Source organism: Diospyros lotus, chromosome 11 (assembly GCF_014633365.1).
Source record: "Diospyros lotus cultivar Yz01 chromosome 11, ASM1463336v1, whole genome shotgun sequence".
Taxonomy (NCBI): domain Eukaryota; kingdom Viridiplantae; phylum Streptophyta; class Magnoliopsida; order Ericales; family Ebenaceae; genus Diospyros; species Diospyros lotus.
The window spans coordinates 29,146,393-29,174,087 of record NC_068348.1 but is presented as its reverse complement, the minus strand read 5'-3'; the positions used below and the strand labels follow the sequence as shown (position 1 = coordinate 29,174,087).

Here is a 27,695-nt window from a genome sequence, read left to right as displayed (position 1 = left end):
ATCAATTTAGGGGCTGCCGTTATTCTTCGGAGAACCGAAGGCCGCGGAACCCTCGGCTGATCGAACAATACCCAATCTGTCTGGCGGATAAGAGGACAGAAAGAAAGAGGAAGAAGAAGATGGCCCGCCCGCTTCTCTCTCACTTCGGCACTCTCTCCAACGCTTCCCCACGATTCTTCTACTCTTCACTGTACTCTCCCGCAATCAGTAGCTATGCATTGTGAACTAACTCTTCGATGGGTTTAGAATAGTATTGACAATGAAGTGATATAATCTCAAGCAGGTCATGCTGTGTGGACGCAAGTAGATTGTTAAGAAACCGTGGAGCAGCTTGTCATTGTTGCCTCCCAGTTGGGCGCCGAGCAGCTGCGCGTTATTCCCGGTGCTTTTGCAGCCTCTCAGTACCGGAAGCCACCGCCAAAGAGGCTTCTCCGAGCTCTGTAAAGTATTGATTAAGCACGATTGGACTGCTTGATGTTGGATTTGTTTAGACTGTAGTTTAACTTGCGAAATGTTGGGATGAAGGGCTAGTTTTAAGATGGCAGTAAATAGATTACTATTGTAGTACCGATTCCTTTTCCTCTTTTCCTTCTGAAAAACTAAGTAGTATCGGTTACATTCTGTTGTTTGCAATTCAGAATGTCAAAATGATTGGTTTGATACAATTTTATTACTATTGCAGTAATAGTTATAAATAAGTGATAATTATTCTGTCTGAATGACTAAGTGATGTTCATTTAAAAGTAGGCTCGAGTGAGCAAAGTCTTCTGGGAAGCGGTGCTTGGCACCAAAGAGCCTTGAAACTCTCAAGGTTAGAAGCGGGGTAAACATGCAATAAAGGGGGAGAGGGGAGCCATGCAAGAAATCCTTAGCCTCGAGTTTGTAAATTGGCCTCTTTGAGGTCCCTTGCAATGAGAGGGTAACACCCCATAAATAGGTTGCAAATCTTGGAGGACCAGCCTGGCTGTTTTGAGGTGGAAGTGGCACTTGGACAGGTGGCACTATTTTTCTGACTGATAGATTGGTTACAAAGTTGACCTGGCATCCTTTGCCCAAAACAGTCTCCCTCTGTCAGTGTGGGTTATGGGTGCCTCTAAAGGCTGCAGTAATGATTATAGGCCTTATCCAATAAGTGCTAGGTTCTAGAGAAAATGTATTTGTTTTCAAGTGCATCCCCTTAACCACATGTCCTTGCTCAAAAGTGTTACTGAAGGTGACTATTAGGTTAATGGGACTAGGTAATATACCGAAGACCTCCCCAATAGGCAACCACTGTGGGATTTGGTCATGACAATTTCCCTCCCTTTTAATTTTTGCATCTCACTAAGTTAGAAATCCATCTCCCAATTTGATCCAAACTAGTCTCAAAATAGTTTCTCGGCCTGCATCCACTCAGTAATGGTCCTACGTTGACTCTTACATCACTTGCAATACCATGAGTTCTCAATCGAAAGTACTCACTAACGGTAATTCCTAGGCTCTCAGGACTAAGTAATATAACCAATACCTCCCCAGTAAACTATCAATGTTGAATTTGATTGTGACAAACTCCCTTCCTTTAGTTGTTGGCGTCCTTGCTAGGCCAGAAATCCCACTCAGTAGTGGTCATGGGTTGCCTCTAACATCACAAGTTCTCACCTAACACTGCTAGTTGTAGGTAGCTCTTGGGTTAGTAGGACCACATAATGTACTTTAGACTTCCCTAGGAAACTACCGATGTGGGATTGGGTCATGAGAATGAAAAAATTGATAGTTTCTCACAAGCTTTATCAGGTACGTAATTGATAAAGGAACATAATGAGTAATAAGGAGCAACAATAGTTTTGAGGTTGATTTCAACAGAAAGACGGGATCTGCTCTAACATTTAACAAGAGCAATGTCTCTGATGTACCCAGTGGTTGCTTGCACATGCTCCGACCTGGTTATATGTGATGTTGGGTGCTTTAGATTTTTATAATCTTAATGATACAGTCAGCATGGAAAGACTATTTATCCACTAGCTAAATAGTGTTGGAACTTGGAATTTCTGTTTATATTTGCTTCAGTTATGAAGCAGTTTTGCTTATGTACCAATTACTGAATTTCTGTCTTCTAGATGCTTCTTGTTTCAGTGGACATTTTTAAACCATTTTTTTTTTTTTAAATTTACAGGAAGAGGATAGTTTCTGGAGTTCAACCAACAGGGTCTATACACCTTGGCAATTATCTTGGTGCCATAAAGAATTGGGTCGCATTACAGGTTGGATTACTTTACATCTTATGGTACACATGTTTTAACTAAATTTAAGAATGAAATTTGTTGATCTCTGATCTAATGACTTTATATTATTTCAACATTATAGTCACTTCCATTTTTTTATAATGATGTCATATTATTGCCACTTTTATTCTGAAGTATTGTTCAACTTTGTCACTTCCATTTTAAGTAATAGTTCAACTTTGCCATCTCCAGTCTGTTGGCAGTATTTTCTTCTATGGAGAGTCTGCAACATCACTGCTAATTCATGTATGAGAATTTGTTAGTAGATGATTGCAATTGTTGCTTGAGTGGTAAGTGGTAAGTGACAGCATTACATATGTTTTCTCTAGCTAAGGGCCCTTAAATTAGCCCTTTTTTTTAGGGGGGGGGGAATTTTTGTCTATCAGATTAGTGGTGCCAGTAACTAATGTTGCTGGACATAACATGCATAGAAATTGTGTCCATTACTGTATTGAATCTGCTTGTCAAACTGGTTGGATTGTCAGCTAGACCACCTAATTTTTTTCAGCGTGAGTCATATTGCCAAAAGTGCAATCCAATTTGAACTGTTGACTTGCTAAATTTTTATATTCATTAACTTTATTTAATATTTTACGTCAAGATAGGGTATTTTCACTGATTGATTAAATCAGTTTCTACATGCCATCCCCGTTAAATATGGGTTTTGTCCGGTTTCTATAACACTGTCTGCAATATGGTGGTTACACCAATTTGTAAATGATATCTTTCAACTACAAAAGCAATATAGTGTTCTTTCACCTCAGAGTCTGAGACAACTGGTTAACCAATGGCGGGTAACACCTTGATGCATCTTGAAATTTTTGTTGCATGTGTTTTGTATAAGTCAGATGGTTGCCTATGCAGTGCCTAATTTCTCTACTGGCTAACTATATTGCAAATTTATTTGCATTTAACTTGATAAAATCACTTTCAAGATTATTGCATATGTAATTATTTGTGCCAGCATCACATATGTGGAAAAATGGGATGCATTTCCATTATAATCTATCAGAACCCCTCTCTCTTGTTTGATTTGATAGAATATTTGCAGATAGAGGCATCAGTTATACTTTCCTCAATTGTTTTTTCTGCTAAAATATCTTAATTTCCCACCTAATATCTTCTGCTCTATCATGCTCTGTTTGCTCCTTGCAGGATTCATATGATACTCTCTTCTTCATTGTTGACCTGCATGCGGTATGTTCGTTTATTACCCCCACTTTTATCTTGTTGGATGTGGTGCCACCTGAGTTAGTTTATGTGGTTTGCTGTTGTGACAGTTCACAGTATCCTCACTTTGTTATCCTTTGGCTTTCTCCGAATTCTGACTCTATTGTATATCAAATATCAAAATTAGGCACACATATGTATGCATTAAAGAAGATTAGGAGTCTTGTGATGTTTGGGAAACTTTATACGATCCATGCTTCTGCATCCATTATACTATCTGTTTTGTGCTTGGTAGTATTTGTTTGAGGGGCCTTTCATTATCACTATCTGTAATGCTATTTGAACACATCGTTTTGACACTCACAAAATTATAAATACTTCTTCAAGGAATTAATAACACTCCTTCAGAAAATTATCAACTACATTTCAAAAATCATACACACTTTCAAATTTTTTAACATTTTTGCTGTGTCTAAAAAGTGTTTAGAATTTTTGAAAAGTAGTTGATAATTCCTTGAAGAAGTATTTATAATTCTGTGAATGTCAAAACACTGTGTTCAAATAGCATTTATTGTATCACTATAGCCTTTAGATATGCTTAGGACAAAGTTCATAGTATTTTTAAAGATTTGCATTCAAATAATAGCAAAGCTCTCCAGCACCTTTGCATCTATTCTACTTATCTATTTCATTGCTGATCTTTTCATGTTTCTGAACTCTAAGCTGCCACTATTTGACTGCTCCCAGATAACCCTACCATATGATGCACAAGAATTATCTAGAGCGACAAAAGCTACAGCTGCCATTTATATGGCATGCGGCATTGACACCTCCAAGGTCTGGTTTACTTATTTTCCCTCAGTTAAGTTGTTTTAGAATCTGTTATGATGCTATTCATTTATTCCTAGATGTAAATGGATACCTAAATAACTTGTTCTTCCATGAAAGAATAAAAGAACTTTTTGTTTTTATATGGAAAGGAGAGACATAATAACTTGTCTTTGTTTGCACAGGCTGCTGTCTTTGTGCAATCTCATGTTCGTGCTCATGTAGAATTGATGTGGCTGCTGAGTTCTGCTACCCCAATTGGTTGGTTGAATAGGATGATTCAATTTAAAGAGAAATCTCGCAAAACGGTGTGTCTTTGCTATATGATGCTTTATTTCCATTATTGCCTTGCATAGTTTGGTTCTAGGACTTCAATGCCTGATATGTTATTCTTCCTTGGCAAACTTAATGAACTGAAAGATCTGTTTGATAAGCTTGTTTTTCATCATGTAAGATAAATTTGTACTCCTAATGGAGAAATGAAAAGAAGAGTAGGTTGCTTTCATATTATGAAAATGGTCTGGTAGCTCAAATTTGTTGGAATTTTTTTTATATTTTAGTATCATACTTGTGTTAATTGTTTCAGAAGCTATTGTTTATACAAATGTGGGTACATGCATGTCACACACACAGAAACATTTATTAATTTTGTTAACTAGTTCAAAATCTATGGTTTTCCACATGTGAGCATACATATGGCATACATCAAAATGCCATAACTGTGTCTGACAAAAAAAGTTCATAATTACTTCTTTAAGAATAAATGCCACTGACATGCAGTGATAGGGCTTTCATGTTGAAATTAAGCTCGTGCAAACTTTTTGCTTCCTGATGTTGTGCCCTTTATTTATATATTTACTTTTTTTTTCCTGTGGAACTTATTCAATTTTCTAATTTTATTACTCATTTTGCTTATACAAAAAATGATCAATTCTAGAAAACTTTCTTGGGAACAAATCTCAGAAGCAATTCCCGCAACCACATTTTTCTATTTAATTTTTCATGTTTTCTCTTTGAGAACAGAAAACAATTACTGGTGGGAATAATTCTTATATATCCATTGGATCCTTTATATAATAATATTACATGCACCCAACCCTGGATGCCCTAGCACTTAATTAACTGTAGACTTCGAAATGGATATTTTTAGAGCTGCTTCATTTTTCCAGAACTCCCATACATAGGCATTCCACTGCCGCAATCCCCCCAAAACAAGAAAACAATGGAGTGCACCCACTATGGGAGAAAAAGACTATTGTTTGTAGTGTCTCTCTTGTGACAAAACTGTAAAAAGGAATTGAAGTGAAACCATTTGAAGCTGTCCCGTGGACCCCACCAACTGGAGGGAAAATTAGAGATTTTATAGACATTGTCCTTACCTATATTTCCTAACGCATGGACAAGCATGGAAAACCTATATATCTTCCCTCCTTGCCCTCCTTTTCTTTCTATCACACCAAATATATAGGAAGTTATAAAAGTTTTCACACACAAATGGTTGAGATCAGCAGTTGTCATTTGATCACCTTCATTTGGTCCATTCAGCTATAAATCATATTTGCCTTTTTGTTTTTTCCCTAGTGCCTTCTTCTTACTTTCCATCTTGTAATTTCTTCAAATAAACTTTGGTTCTTTTGTTTTGGCTTGTAGGGGGATGAAAATGTTGGTGTTGCTCTTCTGACATACCCTGTCTTGATGGCTTCTGATATTCTTTTGTATCAGGTAATTTTGTGCCAATGAGGCATTAATGCAATTTGATCCAATAGGCTGTACCGAGTCCATTTCTTTCATTGACTTGCTATTGTTAGTTGTGTAAAGTTAGGGCTTCAAGATGTAGACAGAAAGAAACACAAAGAAACGAGAAGAAGAAATCGGAAAATGAACTTTGGTAGAGTGAATTAATTGAATAAAGAAATAAGGCATAGCTGGATATATATACACCAGCTATCCTTACTAACAAACTATTACTACTTACAACAACTATATTAACAATTTAACTAACACAGCCTTCTAAATACAACAGCAACACAGCAACATAACTAATTACACTTGTAACTCAAACTACTCGACATTAATTCCTTCTACATTCCCCCTCAAATTAGACTCCCTGACAGAGGTAGAAGACTTGAGTTTAGGATTAACTGATGCTGCAGTTAATAAGGTGTGCATAGGTGACAATTTTAGTCCTAGCTTATCACACAAGAAAGAAAATCTGTCCCTTGACAAACCCTTGGTAAAAATATCAGCAATCTGATGTTCATCTGATTCCAATCTCCCCATTCTCTATCTTCTCACGAACAAAGTGCACATCTATCTCAATGTGCTTGGTACGAGAATGAAACATTGGACTTTCTGCTATACTTTTGGCTGCTAGGTTATCACACCATAAAATAGGAACATGACCACAAGGATATCCTATCTCAGAAAACAAAGACTTGAGCCACAATATTTCAGTCACTCCTTGTGCCACTGCTTGATACTCAGCTTCTCCAACAAACTTGGCCACTATAGATTGCTTTCGTGAGCTCCAAACCAATAAATTCTGACCAAGAAAAACACACAACCCACTAGTAGAGCGCCTGGTAATTTTGCAACCAGCATGGTCGACATCCGTATAAATTGTTAAGGACAAATCTCTAGAAGTAGGAGCAAACAACAATCCCAGACTGATAGTTCCCTTAAGATACTGTAGCAACCGTTTGCAAACTAGCCAATGTTGCAATTTGGGAGAAGACAAAAACTGACTTAACTTCTTCACCACAAAAGCTATATATGGCCGAGTATAGATCAAATATTGGAGAGATCCAATGATAGTTCGATTAAGAGAAGGATTAGAAAATGAATCACCCTTATCAGTCAATGACACTCCCAAGTTCATAGGGGTAACACAGGGTTTGCAATCTTGCATGGCTGCCTTTTTCAGTAGATCTAAGGTATACTTTGATTGAGTGAGATATATACTATTAGCATCTCTAAATGCCTCAAAACCTAGAAAGTAGTTGACAGATCCTAAGGCCTTGTTCTCTTTACCGTTTTCAGTTCATTTTGAGTTTTCAGTTTTTCAAAACACTGAAAACGCATTTATTTTTTTATTTTCAAAAACGCATTTTCGAAAATAAGAAAAATTTTTGTAAAGAAAACCCAAAACAACATTTGGGTGTTTTCAGCTAAAACTAATTGAAAACACCCAAAATGTTGAAAACGCGGAAAACATCCAGCAGTCCCTCCCTACCCCACCCCAATCTTGCAGAGACCCACATCTCTCCTCTCCTCTCTCCTCTTTTGGTCGTCGACCACAACCGCCATCACCATCACCACCGTCGACCGCTCCCACCACCGCCACCGCGATCACCGCAGTCAACTGCCCCCTGTCACAAGCCTTTGCATTGCGTCCGACATCACCGCCCCCCATCGTTCGACTGCCGAACGAGCGAGCATCGTGTAAAAACTTAAGAAACCCTAGGAGAGGTGATCAAACAGAAGAGAAAACAACAATTGAACAAGGAGAGAAGAAATTTCACTAACTTTGTAATTCATATTTAAGAATGAAAATCACAACTACAATTAGCTAGCATTGCTGTTTATATAGAAGACAGCTAAAGCGTGCCTAAACAACTTAACTTAAAACAAGGCGCAAAGCTATAACTAAAGCTACTATATGCTACAGTACAAGATGCTTTAACATTCCCCCTCAATTAGAACTCTCCTGAACTGCAAGATGATCTCCTGAACTGCAGGATACTGCAAGATGCTTTAACATTCCCCCTCAATTAGAACTCTCTTGAACTGCAAGATGATCTCCTGAACTGCAGGATACTGCAAGATGCTTTAACATTCCCCCTCAATTAGGACTCTCCTGAATTGCAACCCTTGTGCACTGGAGAAAACTTTAAGCCAAGCTTGCTACACAAAACTAAAAACGGTCCTTAGTTAGCCCCTTTGTGAAAACATCAGCAATCTGATGTTCTGTAGGCACATATCTGATTTCTATTTCATCCTTTTCAACCTTTTTCTCGAATGAAGTGAATATCAAGCTCTATGTGCTTAGTTCTCCCATGGAAAACTAGATTTTCAGCCATACTCTTAGCAACCAAATCGTCACTCCACACAATAGGCTTAGAAGAAAGAGTATCTAAATACCCCAGCTCTAAAAATAATGACTTCAGCCATAGTAATTCTGTTACTCCTTGAGCTATAGCTCGGTATTTAGCTTCCCCTACTAACCGAGCAACCACTGTTTGTTTTCTAGAGCCCAAAACAATCAGATTACAGCCAAGAAATGCACAAAAACCACTGGTGGAGCGCCTTGTAACCTTGCACCCTGCGTGATCTGCATTAGTGTAGACTGAAATAGTTAAATTTTCAGGTGAGAGAGAGAATAAAAGACCATAACCCACTGTGCCTTTCAGATATCTGAGCATGCGCTTACAGGCAACCCAGTGCTGCACTTTAGGAGCTGCCAAAAACTGACTTAATCTATTAACCACAAAGGCAATATTCGATCAAGTGTAAGTCAAGTATTGAAGAGAGCCAATTAGGGTTCGATACAATGATGGATTAGAAAACATTTCACCTTCATTTGTAAGAGAAAACCCATAAGTTGCAAGTGTTGGACAAGATTTATTGTCATACATGTTAGCTTTCTTCAACAAATCCATAGTGTACTTGGCTTGAGTTAAGTAAATTCCAGTTGTATTCCTAAAAGCCTCAAACCCTAAGAAATAATTGACTGAACCTAGGGTTTTTAATGCAAATGTTCTGTCCAAATCTTTAATACACAACTGAAGAGCAGTAGAATCAGACTCGGTTATAAGAATATCATCAAGATAAACCAAAATAAACAAGACATAAGAGGCTGTTCGTTTAATGAAAAGAGAAGCATTTGATGTAGCTCTAGTAAAACCCCAACTCTGAAATGCAGATTTCAGCTTTATATACCAAGCACGAAGTGCTTGTTTTAAACCATATAGGGACTTCCTTAATTTGCAAACATGAGAGGGATATTGGGAACTAACAAAACCCTCGGGATGAGTCATGTGAGCAGTTTCTTCCAAATCACCATTTAGAAAAGCATTGTTGATATCCACTTGTTGAATATCCCAACCAAAAGTGACAGCTAGGGAAAATAATACTCTGATTGTTGGGGCTTTCACAACAGGGCTAAAAGTTTCAACATAGTCTACACCAGGTGTTTGTAAGAAACCCTTAGCTACCAGTCTTGCTTTATGCTTAAGAACAAAACCATCTGATTTATATTTGACCCGAAACACCCATTTGCTTCCAATGAAATTCATATTTGCTGAAAAGGGAACAAGATCCCATGTTTTATTCCTTTGCAAGGCTGCAAATTCTTCTTGCATAGCCTACAACCATTGAGAATCTAGCAAAGCCTCGTGAACTGAATATGGTTCTAGGCTACTCATTAAGGCATGAGGAGAGGCAGTAACAAGTCTTTGTGTTTTAGATCGGGTGAGCATAGGATGTATGGAAGGAGCTACAGGTGGTTTAGATTTGGAAACGGAAGGCAGCTATTTAGAAGGAGGAGGAAAAGACTGAGGAGATGGTTGTTCACAAGGAGAACTTATAGCATGAGAAGCTACTGGCGCTTGTTGATTGGAAGCTGTAATTGACAAGGAAGGAGTTAAGGATGGTGCTACTTTAGACGATTTTGTGCTTGTTATAAGGTCTAAGAAAGGGAAAATAAGCACAACCAAATGGTTGAAGAAGCAAATAGTTAGGAGATTTCCCAAACAACAACTGAAATGGACTGGTAAATTTAATGGGTGATGCTGGCAGCAAATTGATGATATGAATTGCAGTTTGAAATGCTTCTACCCAATACTTAAGAGGCATATGAGAATGAGCTAATAGAGTTAATCCCATTTAAGCTATATGACGATGTTTTCTCTCAGTCACACCATTTAGTTGATGTGTGTAGGGACATGAAGACCGAGCTTGAATCCCAAAGCTTCTAAGATAAGGTAAAAAGGCCTTAAATTCTCCCTCATTGTCAGTTTGTAAAGCTTTTAGTTTGTGTTGGTATTGCACTTCAACAAATTTGTGAAAGGCTATAAATGTGGGTAGAGCATATGATTTGAGTTTCAAGGGATATAACCAAGTGTACCGGGTATATGCATCCACAAATATCATGTAATATCTATAACCTTCAATTGAAAGAACAGGTGATGGTCCCCATAAATTGGAATAGACTAGTTCTAAAGGTTTAATGGATTTGATCTTAGAATGAGCAAAAGGCAGCTAACTTAATTTTCCAAGCTTGCAGGAATCACAAAAAGGAATAGAAGAAAAAGGAACTTGAATTTTATTCAATATAAGCTGTAGTACACGAGTTGATGGATGCGCCAAGCGAGCATGCCATTGTTTACAAACATCCGAACCAGTTTGAACTACATTGACACAATGATTTGGCAACTCATGACAAAATGAGTGCTTATTACATGTATTTTTGTATTGTTTATTACATGTAGAAAGAAAGGTAGACTGAACAAAATCAATAGGCTAAATAGAATGAACAAAGTGACTGGATGCAGCTGGAACAAAAGCTGAATTTAGTCGGTAGAGTCCATTCCTAAGATGTCCTTGAAGTAGCATCTGTCTGGAATCCTTGTCCTTGACAATATACAAATGTGAATCAAATTCAGTAACAACATTATTATCTCAAGTTAATTGAGAAACACTAATCAAATTTTTCTTCATGTGAGGAACATGAAGAACATGAGGTAAAGAGACAAAAGATTTAGGATTAGAAACGGAAGAAATTTGTGTAATACCAATAGCTGAGATAGGTAAAGACTTACCATTACCAATTGTGACTTTGTCATTGCCATGATAAGTTGAATGATTGGACAGATTGTTAACATTGGAGGTAATGTGATTTGTGGCTCCAGAGTCCACAAACCAGGAAGGATCAGACTGATCATAAGGTAAAAATGAAGGTTCAGATGGTTGAGGTGTGGTGCCATGAGCAGTGCCATGATATGAACCTAAATTAGTTATGTAGCCTTCACTAGAATCCCGAATAGAAGCTAGATATGCCTGAGAATCACGAAAATTGTTCTGACCAACTAAACTTCCTTCCAAAATTAGGACTAGAACTCCGATATTTTTTTTTATCAAATCTATGATAGCATTTATCCACAAAATGCCCTGGTTTTCCGCAAAACTGACAATAAATTCTTTTGCCATTTGATCTACCTCTCCCTCTACCTCTTCTAGTGCCAAATTGACCTCCTCGATTATTATAACCTCCTCTAGTGTTTGGAACAAATCCAATTCCATTTTGTGCTGAATAAGAAGCAATGTTAACTGACATTGAAGATGACATAGGTGAATCAAAAGCAATTGTCAAATGTGGCACATTCTGTGTGACTAACCAATGTTCATGCATCAAAAGGAGATATTGCACCTTTTCTAGATCTATTTCATCCATCTGGTTTGTTATGAGACTAACAACAGTCTCATAATCATGATCTAAGCCATTTAAGATAGCTAATAAGAGCTCCTTATCAGGAAGAGGTTCTCCTATGGCTGCAAGAGCATGGCCCATCGTTTTGATCTTTAAAATATAGTCATTAACAGATAGAGATTCCTTCTTTATTGAACGTAATTGTTGCTTTAATTGAAAAGATTTTGCAACAGTTTGTCTAGAATATAATTTCTCCAAGGTAGACCATATCTCAACAGATGATTCATAATGAATCACCTGCGCCAGGACATCTCTATCAATAGTCGAGAAAAGCCAGCCAAGAAGAAGTTGGTCTGACCGTAGCCAATCCATGTAGTCATTATTCAATTTTGTGGCTTCAACATCGCCACTGTTTGGATCCATAATAAACTTTGGAGGAGGTGTTGAATTGTTTAGAAATTGAACCAGATCAAATGCTTGAGTAGTAGCTAGAACTTGGGCTTTCCAAAAGATGTAGTTCCCGTTGTCGAGCTTGATCGGTACATAGTTCAAGGCTTTCGCAATTGCACCAAAACTAGTATGCAAAGCTGAAGAAAGAGAGGGATATGAACGAGGAGGAATTGAAGAGGAGGTACAATGATTTGAGTCGGACGCTATGACTTACGTCGAAGGTTCTGATACCATGTAAAAACTTAAGAAACCCTAGGAGAGGTGATCAAACAGAAGAGAAAACAACAACTAAACAAGGAGAGAAGAAATTGCACTAACTTCGTAATTCAAATTTAAGAATGAAAATCACAACTACAATCAACTAGCTTTGCTGTTTATATAGAAGACAGCTAAAGCGCTCCTAAACAACTTAACTTAAAAGAAGGCGCAAAGCTATAACTAAAGCTACTGTATGCTACAGTACAAGATGCTTTAACACATCGTGCTTGCCATCGCCCACCGCCGTCGACTGACAATTGCCGTTGATTGATAGCCCCGCATCGCACCCGCCACTACCCACCGCCGAACGACCAAGCATCGCCTTCCTTTCACCGATGGTTTCTTCCTGATTTCTTATTGCTGGGGTTGCTCATCTTCTTCTGTGATTTGATTTTTTTTTTGTTTTGTTTTATTTGATTTTTTTGTTTTGTTTTTTTTTGAATATTAAACTAAATATGTAATATGATTTTTTGTATTAATTTTTTTTAATGATATTTCTAAGATTTTGGATTCTGTCTATGATAAACCAATGTTATGTTATTTTGTAATTTATAATTCTTTTCTTCAGTGTCTCATGTTGTGGGTAATCTAAATTTCAAAATTAACATCGGTTAAAAATAAATTTATCATGAAATTAATAATTGAACCAAATCAAAAATTACTTTAGAAAGCACTTTGCAATTTTAATGTATTACATACGATTAGATTATCAGTTATTTCTTGTATTATAGTTTAAAACCTTTGAATCAAATTTATAATTTACTAATAAATGTTTACAATTTACTTTGAATCAAATTTATTAAATAAAATATCATAAAATAATTTTTTTTCAAAATTTCAAAGTAAATGCATTTTTCAGTTTTCTATTTTGAGAAACAATTTTTCAGAATGACAAAAAAAAAACGCGTTTTCAGTAATCTCAAAATAGACACTTAAAACACAAAACTGAAAATGAATTCAAAACTAAAAACTAAAACACGAAGAGAACACCACCTAAAGTTTTGAGTGCAAAATGTGTGTCCAAATCTTGAATGCAAGCTCGAAGAGCTATAGGATCGGAACCAGTAACAAGTATATCAACATACACCAATATGAATGGAACATACTTAGCAGTCCTTTTAATAAACAGAGACGCATCAGAAACAACCCTTATAAACCTCCAATTTTGCAATGTTGTTCTCAACTTTGTGTACCAAGTTTGAAGAGCTTGTTTAAAGCCATACAATGACTTCTTCAATTTACACACATGAGAAGGAAACTGAGAATTTTCAAAGCCCTCTGGCTATGACATATAAACTTCTTCAACTAAGTCTCCATTAAGAAAAGCATTATTAACATCTACTTGTTGAATGTCCCAACCAAAAGTGATAGCTGAGGAGAATAAAATTCGAATGGTAGGAGCCTTAATAATAGGACTAAATGTCTCAACATAGTTTATCCCAGGAGTTTGGAGAAAACCTTTGGCTACCAATCGGGCCTTATACTTAAGAATCGACCCATCAGAATTATATTTGATTCTAAACACCCACTTGTAGCCAATGATGTTCATATCAAAAGAAAAAGGACAAGATCCCATGTGTGATTACACTGCAGTGCGGAAAACTCTTCTGCTATGGCCTTATGCCAATGAGTATCTAAGAGCGCTTCATGGACTGAATTAGGTTCTAGGGTACTCACTAAGGCATAAGGAGAGGTGACAATAAGCTGTTTAGCTTTGGATCGAGTGATCATAGGATGAACTGAAGGAGCTGGAGCAACCCTAGATATAGGTAAAGAGCGCTGAACAGATTGACAATGCTGCTGATTCAAATTAGGTTCTAAAGGATGACTAGAAGAAGAAGCAGGACCAACAGAGATAAAAGAAGACAAGATAGGAGCAGGGGATTGTGCTACTTGAGGAGATGAGGAATTAGAAGAAAAAGTAAGAAGAGAATGAAAAAGATTAGTAGAAGGGCCAGGGAAAGCAAACTGATTTTGAGAGGAAGAACAAGAAGAAGGTGAAAACAAAAATGGATAGGGATATTCATCCGGATTGAATTGAACATGTCTAGAGACATAGATTCTGCCCGAGGGATGCAAACATTTATACCCTACCTTGTACATGGCTATAACTAAGAAACACACATTTAGTGGAAAGGAAATCAAATTTATGCTTGTTATAGGGTCTAAGATAGGAAAAACAAGAACATCTAAAGGGTTGTAGCTGCATATAGTTAGGCTATTTGTGGTAAAGTAGTTCAAACAGAGAATGAAATTGTAAAGGTAAAGAAGGTAAAAGGTTGATAGTGTAGATAACCGTTTGGAAGGCTTCTACCCAAAACTTCAATGGCATTTGAGCATGAGCTAATAATGTGAGGCCCATCTCAGCTATATGTTTGTGTTTTCTTTCGACAACACCATTTTGTTAGTGTGTATGAGGACATGTAAAACAAGGTTGAATACCACGGCTTTGAAGATAAAGTAAAAAGGCTTTAAATTCTCCACCATTATCAATTTGGAGAGCTTTAAGTTTGGAGTTGTATTGTAACTCAACAAATTTGTGAAAGGTTACAAAAGTGGCTAAGGCATTAGATTTGAGTTTCAATGGGTATAGCCACGTGTATTCAGTGTGAGCATCAACAAAAATTATGTAATATCTGTACCCTTCAGTGGAAATAATAGAACCCAGAAATTAGAGTAGACTAATTCCAAAGGTTTCTTGGCTGTAATTGAACAATTAACAAAGGGAAGCTGATGTAATTTTCCAACTTTACAAGAATCACAGAAGGAAACATCAGATTTTGAACAAGAAACATGAATTTTATTCAGAATAGACTGCAGTACAAGAGATGACAGATGCCCTAATTTGGCATGCCATTGCTGCCATGCATTGTTTGTGTGGGCTACATTTACACTAGAGGACAGATCTGAAGAAAGCAGATTATGTCTCTTACATTTATTAGAAGAAACAAAAATAGGAGCAGCAGAATTTGTAGGTTGTTTGGGCTTGACAGCATGAGCAAACCATCAACTGATAAAGACCATCTTTAAGAGTTCCTCGAAATAGCACCAGTCCGGAGTCCTTGTCCTTAACCAAACAAAAATCAGAATTAAACTCAGCAACAACATTATTATCTTTAGTGACCTTAGAGACACTAATGAGACTCTTCTTCATATTAGGAACATGAAGAACATTAGGTAAGGAAATGAAAGAATTTGGACTAATTGGAGTGGATAATTGACTGATACCAACATTAGAAATAGACAACCTCTTACCATCACCAATGACAACTTTATCAGCACCATTGTATGGAGAGTGAAGCGACAGATTGTTAAGATTGGTTGTGATGTGGTTGGTTTTTCCAGAATCAACAAACCAAGGAGAGTTGCCATGATAAGAGGTATGATATTGAGAATCGGGAGACTGAGGCAAAAAGCCACAGTGAGTACTTGACATAGACCCTACTTCTGCCATAAAAGCTTCATTAGACTCATTTGGACCAGCAAGATATACTCGTGGATCAGACTGCACAAAAAAACCACCTCTACCAAAATTCTGATTAGGAACTCAGTGAAAATTCCTATCAAACCGATGATAACATTTGTCCACAAAATGACCAGGTTTTCCAAAAGTTGGCAGTATATTCTTCTTCCACCAGACCTACCACAACTTCTTCCTCTTCTATTCAGGTGATTACCTCCACGAGACATAAATCCTCCTCGATTATTACCAGATCCATTACCATTTCTAGACCAATATGAAGCAACATTGACTTTCATAGATGAGGAAGCAATAGAATCAAAATGAACTGATGAAACAGATAAATTTTTGGCTGCTAAACGTTGTTCATGCATTAATAGCAAATATTGAACCTTCACCAAATTGATATCATCCATTTGATATGTAATAAGACTAAACACGGTCTCATAATCATGATCGAGGCGAGGCCATTTAGAATAGCTAACAATAAATCTTTGTCACTTAGGGGTTCACCAATGGCAATTAGTGGATGGCCAATAGTTTTGATTTTTAGAATATACTCATTGACAGAAACATAATCCTTCTTAATTGATCGTAATTATTGCTTCAACTAAAAACACTTTGCCACTGTTTGCTATGAATAGAGATTTTCAAGTTAAAGTCATATCTCCGTAGATGATTCACAGTGAACCACCTGTGTGAGTACCTCCTTATCTATCTTGGAGAAGAGTCATCCTAGCAGCAATTGATCTGATAGGATCCAATTGGTGTAGGCAGGATTGACTATCAGCGAATCAGATCCATCACATGCAGGATCTGGAATATATTTCAACGGTGGTGGAAACTTGTTAATGAATGATAGCAAATCGAATGCCCTAACTGTTGCCAAAATTTGCGTTTTCCAAAAGAGATAATTACTGGTGTCTAGCTTGATCGGAATGAAGTTAAAAACCTTTGCAACCGAGGAGAAATCGGATTGCGATTCCGACGACAGAGAGAAGGAAGGATGAGGCAAGGAAGAAGAACTGGATTCATGATTAGTAGCCATGGACGCTAGTCAATAGCTCTAATACCATGTAAAATTAGGGCTTCAAGATGTAAGATAGAAAGAAACACAAAGAAACGAGAAGAAGAAGTCGAAAAATGAACTTCGGTACAGTGAATAAATTGAATAAAGAAATAAGGCTTAGCTGGATATATATACACCAGCTATCCTTACTAACAAACTATTACAACTTACAACAACTGTATTAACAACTTAACTAACACAGCCTTCTAAATACAACAACAACACAACAGCATAACTAATTACACTTGTAACTCAAACTACTCGACATTAATTCCTTCTACAAGTTGTCTATTTTTGGATTACTTTGCTATTGTACTTGTTGAATATTTATTTAATTGCAATCTTAAGCTCTTGTACATGCCTAATTGATTGTGTTCATGACCATTACCCTAAATATGCATGATTCTTATAAATTGCAGCATTCCTCTGCAGTCTGACTTTGTCCCAGTTGGTGAGGATCAGAAGCAACACCTAGAGTTGACTCGAGAGCTGGCTGAGCGCATTAATAATTTATATGGAGGGAGAAAGTGGAAGAAACTGGGAGGGTGAGAAACATATCAGTGAGGATGGCCATTAAAATATTTCATGGAATTACTAGTTATTCATTATGCAGCTTCATACTTTTATTTTCATAGTTGATCTCCCGACTATATTATTTGATTGATAAAGGTTAGGTTTTGGTAACTGTCATTATATGAGAGTTGATTGTTAACTTCGTTTTTGTCACAGGCGAGGCGGTGCAATCTTTAAGGTGGATTCTGTTTTTGATGCCTGCTTGATAGCCTTCACTTTCAGCTAATTAAATATCATAATCAGTTGGAAGAATATTGCCTGAATTAGTTTTATGTTGTAGGTTCCTGAACCCCTTATTCCACCTGCTGGAGCCCGTGTGATGTCCCTCACTGATGGTCTCTCAAAGGTTTCAGTTTTTTAAATTTATTCTTTTTATCATTTTCATAGCAATGAAGCAAAAAGTTATTTTGCATTTAGCTTTGAACTCATAAAATTCCATGAAGGTTTAAACTTAAGCCTGTTTATTGTTGACATATATCAAGGTATTATACCACTTATTCTTCACCCTAACCTCATTATTGGGTATGCCATCTCTCCTTTTGCTTTGAGATTGGTTGTATTTTGTGTTGAGAGCATGATTTTATATGTAAAAAAATAAGTGGTGCTCATGAAATCTTTTAACGTTTTCCTAATGATTTAATGATGTGGTGAATGCAGAAAGAATACTTTATGCTGTGCTAGAGAACTCTAGCTATAAATGGTTCTGTTCATATCAAAAGGAAACATGTAAAACAGTAAAAATTAAACGCTCTGCATTGGGTCCTGAACCATTTCTATGGCTGAGTTAATTCCACTTACTCTTCAATTCTGTTTATCCATTTCCAATCCCATGTCTTAAATGCTAGATTACATTCTTTGTAAATTTCTACTGATATTGAAGTGCTATAAAAACCTCGTTGGATCCAATAAACAAACAATGTGTGATTCTCAATAAGTTTTCCTTCCTTTACACATCCTTAATGGCTGTTCGCTTGTCATAAGGTTTTTATCCTCATGCAGTTGGAACTTTGACCAAACTAAAGGATACCCTCCACTCTTGAAGTTAACATGTGCTGTAGCCTGTATGTTTGCATTGAGTGTAGCCTAGAAGAAATCAGTGGAGTCAACTTATATTCAAGTGGCAGATTAGTTAAGTTAGGTTTTGTCTAACGGTAACATATGTATGAGGGGTATATTAGGTATTGTGGTGTCCATTATATTCCTTGTATTGTCCACCCAAATGTCTATAAATATAAGGCATAGGGCAGTCGCTTGAATATCGATCATTCTATTGTACGAGTATTGTGAATTGAGAGGAAAGTCTAGATTTCAAGATAGCCTTTGTAATCTCATAAACGATTGCACTCATGTGAGAGGGATTCTTGTGTACTGATTTCAAAGTTATTAGTGGATTGCTCTCTGGATCAAGAGGCTGGATGTAGGATTATCTTTGGATAATCTGAACCAGGATAAACTGTTGTGTCTTCTTGTGGTTTGCGCATCTCTTCTCTATTTCAATTCTGTTCTTATTTTGTGTTTCAGTTTTTGGGTTTAATCGTGTGTGTGTGTGACTGGAATTGGCCAAGATTGAGTGCATTCCAGTGCTCCCAATTCAACAACATGTTTTGATGCATTCCTTTATTGATTAGGCAATACTTCCAATATCTTCTCCGGAAGAAGTAGGGCAAGGAACATGCACTATTATCAGCATTAATCATCATATTGTCAGCCTTTGGACTTCAACTACTTCTCCATTTGCCATCTCTCAAGCATGCAATATGCAGTAGATTCCTCAAATGAGTGATATCTTACACATTCAGTTTTGAGGGAGTGAATTGTCCACAGCCAGTCCACTATTACTGAATATTAAATCTCTATTGCTCTTTGGTCCCTTTCACAGTCCATGAAATATCAAATTTTTGTTCCACATTTTACCCTCTTTGTCTCGAAAAGAACTATCATCTTTTAATGGGCCTTTATTTTCTTTTCTAAAACTGCAGAACAATTGTTTGGAAGAGATCTATTCCTTTCCAGATTTTGCCCCATGGTTGGGTTCTTAATACTTTACTGGCGCAGTGATTCTCTCTCGGAAAATTGAATGCTTATGTGTCCCTTTCTCATATATATGAAACAATCAATTTGCAGCACCCACCTTTCTACCTGTCTTAGGTTTCTGATCACAATCATAACAGATATATAAGCTACAAAGAATACTTTGTTAGGAAAAAGAAAGATGTATTGCAAGAATATATTGGAAAAAGATATTTTTCCTCTGGGAGAATAGTTTCGTCTCCATATGAAAACATCTTATTTGTCTTGCTACTTCCCAACTCCGCTGTTGACAGCTTCTTCTGATATGTACACTATGGTGCCAGGTTTCATTCAGATCAATTGACAAAATACTCTTTGGTTTTGGTACCAGATGTCCAAGTCTGCACCTTCTGATCAGTCTCGGATTAATTTACTTGATCCAAAAGATGTGAGTTCTCTACTTATGTATTAATTTGTGCATGCTTGATAATAGTCTTCATAACTTACATTTTGTCCAATGTGATATATTGTTTTAATTTAATAGAACTGCTGAATTTTTAATTGCAATACTGTATGACATGTTGTATCACATAATATTTACTATATACTTGCGTGCTGAGCCAAAGATACTACTCCAGCATAGCATGTCTTCCACAGTCATTTGGAAAAGTCTCGTCATTTTTTCCACAAGTTCTAACACACATTTCTGCTTGATGATACACATTAATAACCTGTATAAGCAATCTGAACTCTTCTTCTTTTTTAAACCCTCTACAAGATTTCGTTGGAACTCTATCATAAGCTTCCCTCGTGAAATCTATGAACAAATCAGTTTACAGAGACCTTGGTTTCTTTTCTTAACCTTTGCTCATTCATCCTCTCCCGATTGGTCCCTTTGGAATTTTTGCAACTTTAAACATATTATTTGTCCTTGTAAACAGGCACTGGAGTGTCCTTTCTCCATTCTTCAGGCATCCTTTTTGATTTAAAGATCACGTTAAATAATTTCCTTGACCATGACTGCATTTCCTGCTTCTATTAAAATATTATCCAATCCAATTGTTTTACCATTTCTAATCTTTCTCATTGCTTGCTTTTCTATGAAACTAACTAAATCAAAGAAAATGAAAGCACAAGGACCATAACTGAAAGTGGCAAATCAAGTCATATGGTTTTCGTGTGAAAGATTTGAAAAGTAGTGTTGGGTTGTTTTGAGTTACATTTTTTGAAATAGTTGCTATGATCTACCATAATGTTTTCTTGTCACGTAATCTGCTTTTGTTTGCCCTTTTTTTGTAGGTAATAGCAAACAAGATAAAACGATGCAAGACTGACTCATTTTCGGGGTTAGCCTTTTTACTAGTTCTTTTTCCATCTTGCCAACAGTTTATGCCTTTGTTGTAATTTACATTCTAGGCCCTCTGCCAAACATTTTTGCTGTATATGTTAATCTTTCTTTCTATTTTGAAATATTTCCATGAATTGTAATAAAGTCCCCCTTATCTCCTGTCTCTGGTAAATTATACAGCCTGGAATTTGACAATCCTGACAGACCCGAATGCAACAACCTACTTTCTGTATACCAGCTGGTTACAGGAAGAACAAAGCAGGTATTTGAAATTCATGTATTTTATTCCACTGAAAGCAACAATAGTTTAAAGCTTGATTCCACATCTGCCCATTTAATAGATGCTTCTGAAATTTTATCTGTCCAAATCTGGCTACCAAAATAGTTTGAACAGGAGATGTAATTAACCTATGCATATATCAGTGTTTGCTTAATAAAGTAGTTATCAGTTTACAACTTTTAGCTGTACATGAAACATAACTGAATACTGTTACCTTTGATCTATGAGCATGTTCTCTTAAAGTTTAAACCTCATATAGGTGCTTGTCAGATTTCAGTCTGGATCAATTTACTGTCATATATCACACGTGCATTTGGCAGTGTTATTCTTCCTTGCATTGCTTGTTGGTTCTCTAGATCTTAGCATAATTCTCTTGCCATGCTGCAAAAGGAGGATTACTGTGACTCTCACTGTATAACTGTTTTTCTTTGTAATTGTGGACATTGTTGCAAACATGGATAGTTTTGTATCCTAACATTTTGAACTTTCAATTTGTCTCAGTTGTATTCCTTGGTCCCAGAGGCAATTTTTTTCATGATATTGTCATCCAGTTACACAATTAGGTCCAGCTATTGTTTGAGGTTTTTAAACTTGCCATATGAGGTCAGCACCAGATTTTATAAAATCCTTGTGTGGTGAGCTGAACAGAACATCAAACTATATTTAAGAGAAAAATAGGTGATTGAGGATGTTGTTACTGGAAATACCGACAGAGATTCTTTCTAACCTAATAATTATTACATTATGGAAATGGTTGGGTCTCAGTACAACTGATGTTTGTGCATGGAGAAGTCTAGAGTTACTTTGTGGAGCTGGTGGTTTCTTGGAAATACAACCTGAAAATCTGGAGTTCCAATTCAAGTTGTTTTCTTTGTTAGCCTTGTTCCCATCATTGTGGATAGTTAATTGCTACAAATATAAATGGTACCAATTTTTGTGCTGCGTGAAATCAGATGGTGACCAGGTGGATTCATGCTTGTAATATTACGTTTCTTATCAGTTTTCTGAGTCAAGATTCTCAGAATTTTTAGGATACATAAAGTTATAAAATTGGTCTTGTGGGCTGGATGGGTGATAAAACAACAACGTATCAAGCCTTAATCCCACTAGTCTGGATGGGTGATTGATGGCATAAAATATTATGGTAGAATGGGTGAATCATCTTAGAATTGTTTAAGCCTGCCTTCATCTGATCTTTTCAGGAAGCAATGAATAAGAAGATTTTCTGGTTTGGGGGCAGGAATTGGTTATGGTAAAAAATAGAATCATATGTAGCTAATGGCTTTTGAACTGCCTTCATAGCTCACTTTCTTGGTGTTAAAATTTTTCTTCTGCCCTCTAAATGGAATCTAGGAATGTATTCATTTACTTAGATAAGGGGCACCACATATTAAATTATTGTTTTTGTTTCAGTAAACTACAATTCTTCTGGAACATAATTCATATTTGTAACTTAAAGGTCTTCAATCATGCCACAAATCAGAATTGACGGAAACCATTAAGTGGGGAAGCACCTGTAGAAAAAAATTGGTATTTATTGTGTTAAAAATAAATGCTCCTGATGAATTTCCATCTAGCATTAGTCAATTGATCTCACTTGTGAATGTGCAGAATAAGATTAAATCCAAAGAATTCTTCTACTATTGATTGAAGAGAGAAAAAAAAAAAGGCGCCCTTTTTCTATATCTATTTCTCTGGTCCTGTAGTGTTATCAATAGCTGACTACATTTAATGTATAGCTACTGACCTGCAGTGATACGTACTGTCTAAAATTACAAATTGTGTTTGGTTCTATTTTTCTCCCCAACTCTTTCATTTGTTAGTTTCTTGACTTTTGGTATGATATAGGAGTGTGCCAATCTAAACAAGATGCACCTTTTTGTCCTGAGGCTATGCTCAAATGATAGAAGAGCTTAGCCCAACTGCAGAGTTAGATGGTACATAGAACCAACTTGCATTAAGATTTAAGAATTTTCTTTGGAAGATTTTGTAGAGGTGAAAGCAAGGTCAAAGTTGTGACTGATGCAGTTTGAAAGATGATTGCAGAAATAACAACAAAACAGTAGCTAAAATCAAGAATTGAAGCTAGAACGAAAATAATAGGGTTAAGGATTTGTCAAACGCCTGATTTATGTATTGAATTTGACGTCTAATAGGGTTAAGGATTTCTTTTTCTTTTTTTTTTTCTATCTTAAAAGACTACTTAATATCAAGGTATATAATGATATTTTATCCTAGCCCTTGATTTCTAAATAACCCTTCTAATCTCAGCCATCCACCATCATTAACATCATCACAAGCCTTAATCTCCACTAAGTGAGCTTGGATATAGTATCAGCCATCCAAGCTCATTAAAAGTGCCAGTCACTTAAAGAAAATAGAACATAGTCATTGACTAGAAACTAAGACAAAACAATGTGGAAACAAAAGGAATCTATACTAACTGTTCAAAGAACTCCTTTGATGCTCCTGAATAAGCAAAAAGGCAGGGGAATCGGTTGACCTTTTGGTTCCACAATTTTTAGTTGCTTGCGATATCTGTAGCCTTTTTCTTATCATTTTTGGTGAGTGGTGGGTGATGCCTCCATCTAGGTATGAGTTTTGTGTTGATGGATGTTAGCTTGCTTGAGTAAATGGGCACAAGGACAGTAGGGAATATTGTTTATTTTGTTGTTCTTTTGGCATATTTGTTCTTTTGGACCCTTTTGCTTTTTGTTTTTTTATTTTTATTTTGCATATTTGTTGGGAAATGAATTTGAGAGCTTTTGAGATTGTTGAGAGACCTTACTTTTGTTCGTAATGCGAAAGCATCCTTACTTCCCTCTTTATTGGTTAAGGAGGTCATTTTTATCCCTTTAAGAGTCTTTAGTGATTTTCTTAGATGATTTGTCACCAAAGCATCTACTGGCCTTCTTCTCAAATGGCCAAATCATCTTAATCATGTCTTATACATTTTATCTCAGTTTGATTTGAGTTTTAATTAAGGGTGTTAAAAAAAATGTGGTCATGGATAGAAAAATGATTGACAAGCTAGAGCTGATCCCATTTAGTGAGATTAAGACTTGATATGTTGTTGTTGGCACAGGCTTCACTCCTCTTGCTAGTTTCTTTTGTGTAGTAGTTGTTATCAAGAAAAATAAACAAAATTAAGATAAAATTACTGCAGATGCACCTGTATAACAACATTTGTTCTATTTTCCAATTCTAGATTTCTATTGAGAGCTTTTAGTTCTCTGAATCATGCTGATAAAGTATTCCTCCAACATGTCATTGATTGAGGGAGTAAGTCTTAAATAATTATATTCTTAAAGCTGAGTAATTGTTGCTTTTGGTTTGATTGTGCCTGCATTGAAACTAAAACTTGAGTGAGAGACAAGGGCATATTCAAAGAGTTAAAGTGCACAATGTCCTACTTTTGGCAAACTTTTGATACACCAATTGATGAGATATAAAGTATGTTTCTGTTTCTGAACATGTTAAACTGTTATAGCCTCCTGTTTAATTCGTAATGTGATGCAGAAATTGTTGGTTACACGATACTTAACAAACAGATTGCTTACTGTTATAAATTGTCCAATATGTGTTACAGGCCAAAACTCTGTTTTACTGAGACATGACATTAACAATATATTTGGTAGTTGCTATCCATGATCTTTATGGTACTTCCAGGTGGAAAGTGTATACTTAATGGTTTTCTGTTAGCAGGAAGTTGCACAAGAATGCCAAGATATGAACTGGGGTGTATTCAAGAAACTTCTTACTGATGCTTTGATTGATCATCTGCATCCTATCCAGGTTTTTCTTTCTAGAATTCATGATTATTGTATGACTAGCCTTATAACACAAGATTAGTTGTATACTTGTTCTTTTATGCTTGCATTTTTCTTTCTTGTGTTTCGCAAGGGTTACTTGGGATTATTGAACCCCTAAAGTGCATTCTTGTGTTGCAACTGTATTAGAAAAAATCCCAAAAAAGAAAGTGGCCTGATTATTATGGAAATAACTAATAGACAAACAATCTTGAGCATTGATCTTAAAGTTGCGATTACTTGATGGACATACCAAAATAATTGTTGAAGATATATATAAAACCAGTACTCTCTCTTCTAGGACAGAACATGGAAATTCCATCCAAGGCTGTGTTTGTTTGCTAGAAAACATTTTCCTGGAAAGTGTTTTTTGGGTTTTCCTGTGTTTGGCGCCAGGAAAACATCAAGTCAAAGGAAATCACTTTCCGGTCATTATCAGGAGTCTTCATATATCAGGACATGTCTCTGACTGATACTTGTTTGCTATTTTTATCATCCTGCTTTTACACTCTTAAACATTAAGCTTGACAAGATCCAAACAAGAACGAGTTTAAGCTTCTCCATCCATCTTCTTCCTAGTTGGCCATAGTATTTACTTGCTCACTGTTTATGGTGCTTTCATTATGGCTTCCTACTTACTTGCAGGCTCGCTACGAGCAGATTATGTCTGATACAGCGTACTTGGATAGCGTTTTGGCAGAAGGCGCCAGAAAAGCTGCAGATAAAGCAGATGTTACTCTTGCTAATGTCTACCAGGCAATGGGATTCTTGAGGAGATGAGTGGATTCCATGCTGCAAGAGAAACTAGAGTGAAAAGTCTCTTAAGATCCCAGCTTCCCTTGGATGATTTTATCAATTCCTGGAATTTTTGAATGATGTACAAAGAGCACATTCTTCATGGGCAAAGAGGGGCAAGTTTTCAGACAGACCAACATCTTGTGATGAGTGACACTAACACCTACCTTTCGGATTCGATTTATTCTGAGATTCCTTCATGTTTAGTTGAGTTGGTGGATTGAAATCATTTAGATCTGAATAATCAAGTTGGTCCCAAGATAAATTATTGATTTATCTATTTGTTTGTGTACAACCATTTTTAATTTTCTCTTCTTTTGGATTAATCAACCATGTTTTCTCCATGGATATTTTGATTGTTACAGCTGCTTCAGTATAACCTACTAGGCCATATGTGAACAAGGCATTCACAATGATCCAAGTATGGCCTACTGGACGTAAATATATGATGTTTTTGTGGAAACATCTTAAATCATTGTCTTCAGTTTAAATGTACATTACACAAGGTGCCCTTGAAGCTCTGTAATATTACACTCCCTAATACATTTTTGAGAGAGGGGAGGCTAATTTAATTTCCCAAATGATTAGTGAAACCTCAGGGGTCTGGAGTGTAATGTACCCACAAAAAGGCCACTTTTATAACATTTTGGTGGTCTTGTGCTAATTTTAATGTTTGAATTTAGACACTGTCTATGTTTTAAGCCTGAGATAACAATGCTTCATTCATTGACAAATTACTTCATGATGGCCTTTCTGGGTGCTTGATTGTACCTATATGTCCTGCTCCCTAACTACAAGCACAGGAAATTAGAGCCCATTGACTGCCCAATTTCTATCTAAGCCACCTCATCACATACAATCAAGCAGGCAAAATGGCAATGAAGAAGGCAATCAAGCAGCAAAGAAAAGCAAAAAGGGGAAGAAAGCAGAAGGATGTAAAAGGGTGAGCCTTTTTGAAAATGTGAATAGGAGAGGTCATATCAACAAGATACAAGCCAGATGGAACAAGTGAGTGAGTGAGTGAGTGGAGTGGATGAGTTGGGTTGTCCACTAAAAAGAGTGATATTTTGGAAAGTGCAACATTTGAATTTGGGTGGTCTCAGGGGTAGCATTTGATGATTGATTTGATCTTTTTTCCTCATTGTTCATTGAACCATTCATGCCCTTCCCTTTGAATCAAACCTAAAAGCCCAATGCACCGAGGATACAAAATGGCATGCGCAATGCCTCAAGCCAATCAACAATACAGCAGAACAGAAATTAAAAAGAAAATATATATATATATATATGACTTTTATATGAATAAAATTCTATTTACTCAAATAAGAAAGTGTTGTTTCTATTTGTTTTACTAGGCATCACTTTATTATTTTAAGTTAGTATTGACATTTTCTTTTTCATTTAGTCAATAGTTCTTTTAAATTACGAAAAAACAAGTAAATTTATTGACTTGAATTCATTTTTTGTCATTGAATTTGACCATTATTTGTAGTCTTTGTTGTTATCTTCAAAGTCACAAGCACTTGCTCTATTTAGTGACATCCATGGAGACAAGAGTTCAAGCTGCTCATGAGTAACTTTCATTGAGCTTTAGGCATGTGCAATGATGGTGGTTGACTCCAAATTTGCCCTTATAAACATACCTAACAAGTACTTTTTTTTTTATTTAAGAAATAATATATTTTACATTATACGATAATATAATTAATTACAAACTAGTGCATCATCCAAATGTACCATTCTTCATAGAGAATAATATAATTATTAATAATATTTATATATTAAGAAGTAAAATTTCATTCAGTTAAATTATAATTATAGAAATATCACTGTCACATCAACAATAGACATAATTTTTATTTAAAAATATTTAACAAAATATTATTTTTTCTTAAAACTCTATCCACTACTATTGGCCTTTAGGGCAAAATGGCATGTCCATTGTGCCCATGAAAGTG

At 36.2% G+C, this 27,695-nt stretch overlaps 1 protein-coding gene across 1 annotated transcript; it reads left to right on the top strand.

Annotated features, from left to right (window-relative positions):
* Positions 1-13: 13 nt before the first annotated feature.
* On the top strand, positions 14-26,181 carry LOC127812957 (tryptophan--tRNA ligase, chloroplastic/mitochondrial). Its single transcript, XM_052353578.1, has 15 exons — positions 14-190; positions 284-445; positions 2,153-2,240; positions 3,417-3,458; positions 4,179-4,268; positions 4,445-4,567; positions 5,910-5,981; positions 17,355-17,467; positions 17,652-17,673; positions 17,776-17,841; positions 19,897-19,953; positions 20,805-20,851; positions 21,034-21,115; positions 24,839-24,928; positions 25,588-26,181. The coding sequence occupies exons 1-15, from the start codon at positions 120-122 to the stop codon at positions 25,720-25,722; spliced, it is 1,260 nt and encodes a 419-aa protein (XP_052209538.1). The 5' UTR covers positions 14-119; the 3' UTR covers positions 25,723-26,181.
* Positions 26,182-27,695: the final 1,514 nt, after the last annotated feature.

Bases quoted from the DNA above. Each gene is read 5' to 3' on its own strand.
- LOC127812957 (XM_052353578.1), top strand. From the start codon at position 120: ATGGCCCGCCCGCTTCTCTCTCACTTCGGCACTCTCTCCAACGCTTCC. The intron at 4,568-5,909 runs GTGTGTCTTTGC...TTTGGCTTGTAG, and splicing joins AAGAGAAATCTCGCAAAACG to GGGGATGAAAATGTTGGTGT. The intron at 20,852-21,033 runs GTTAGCCTTTTT...TAAATTATACAG, and splicing joins AAGACTGACTCATTTTCGGG to CCTGGAATTTGACAATCCTG.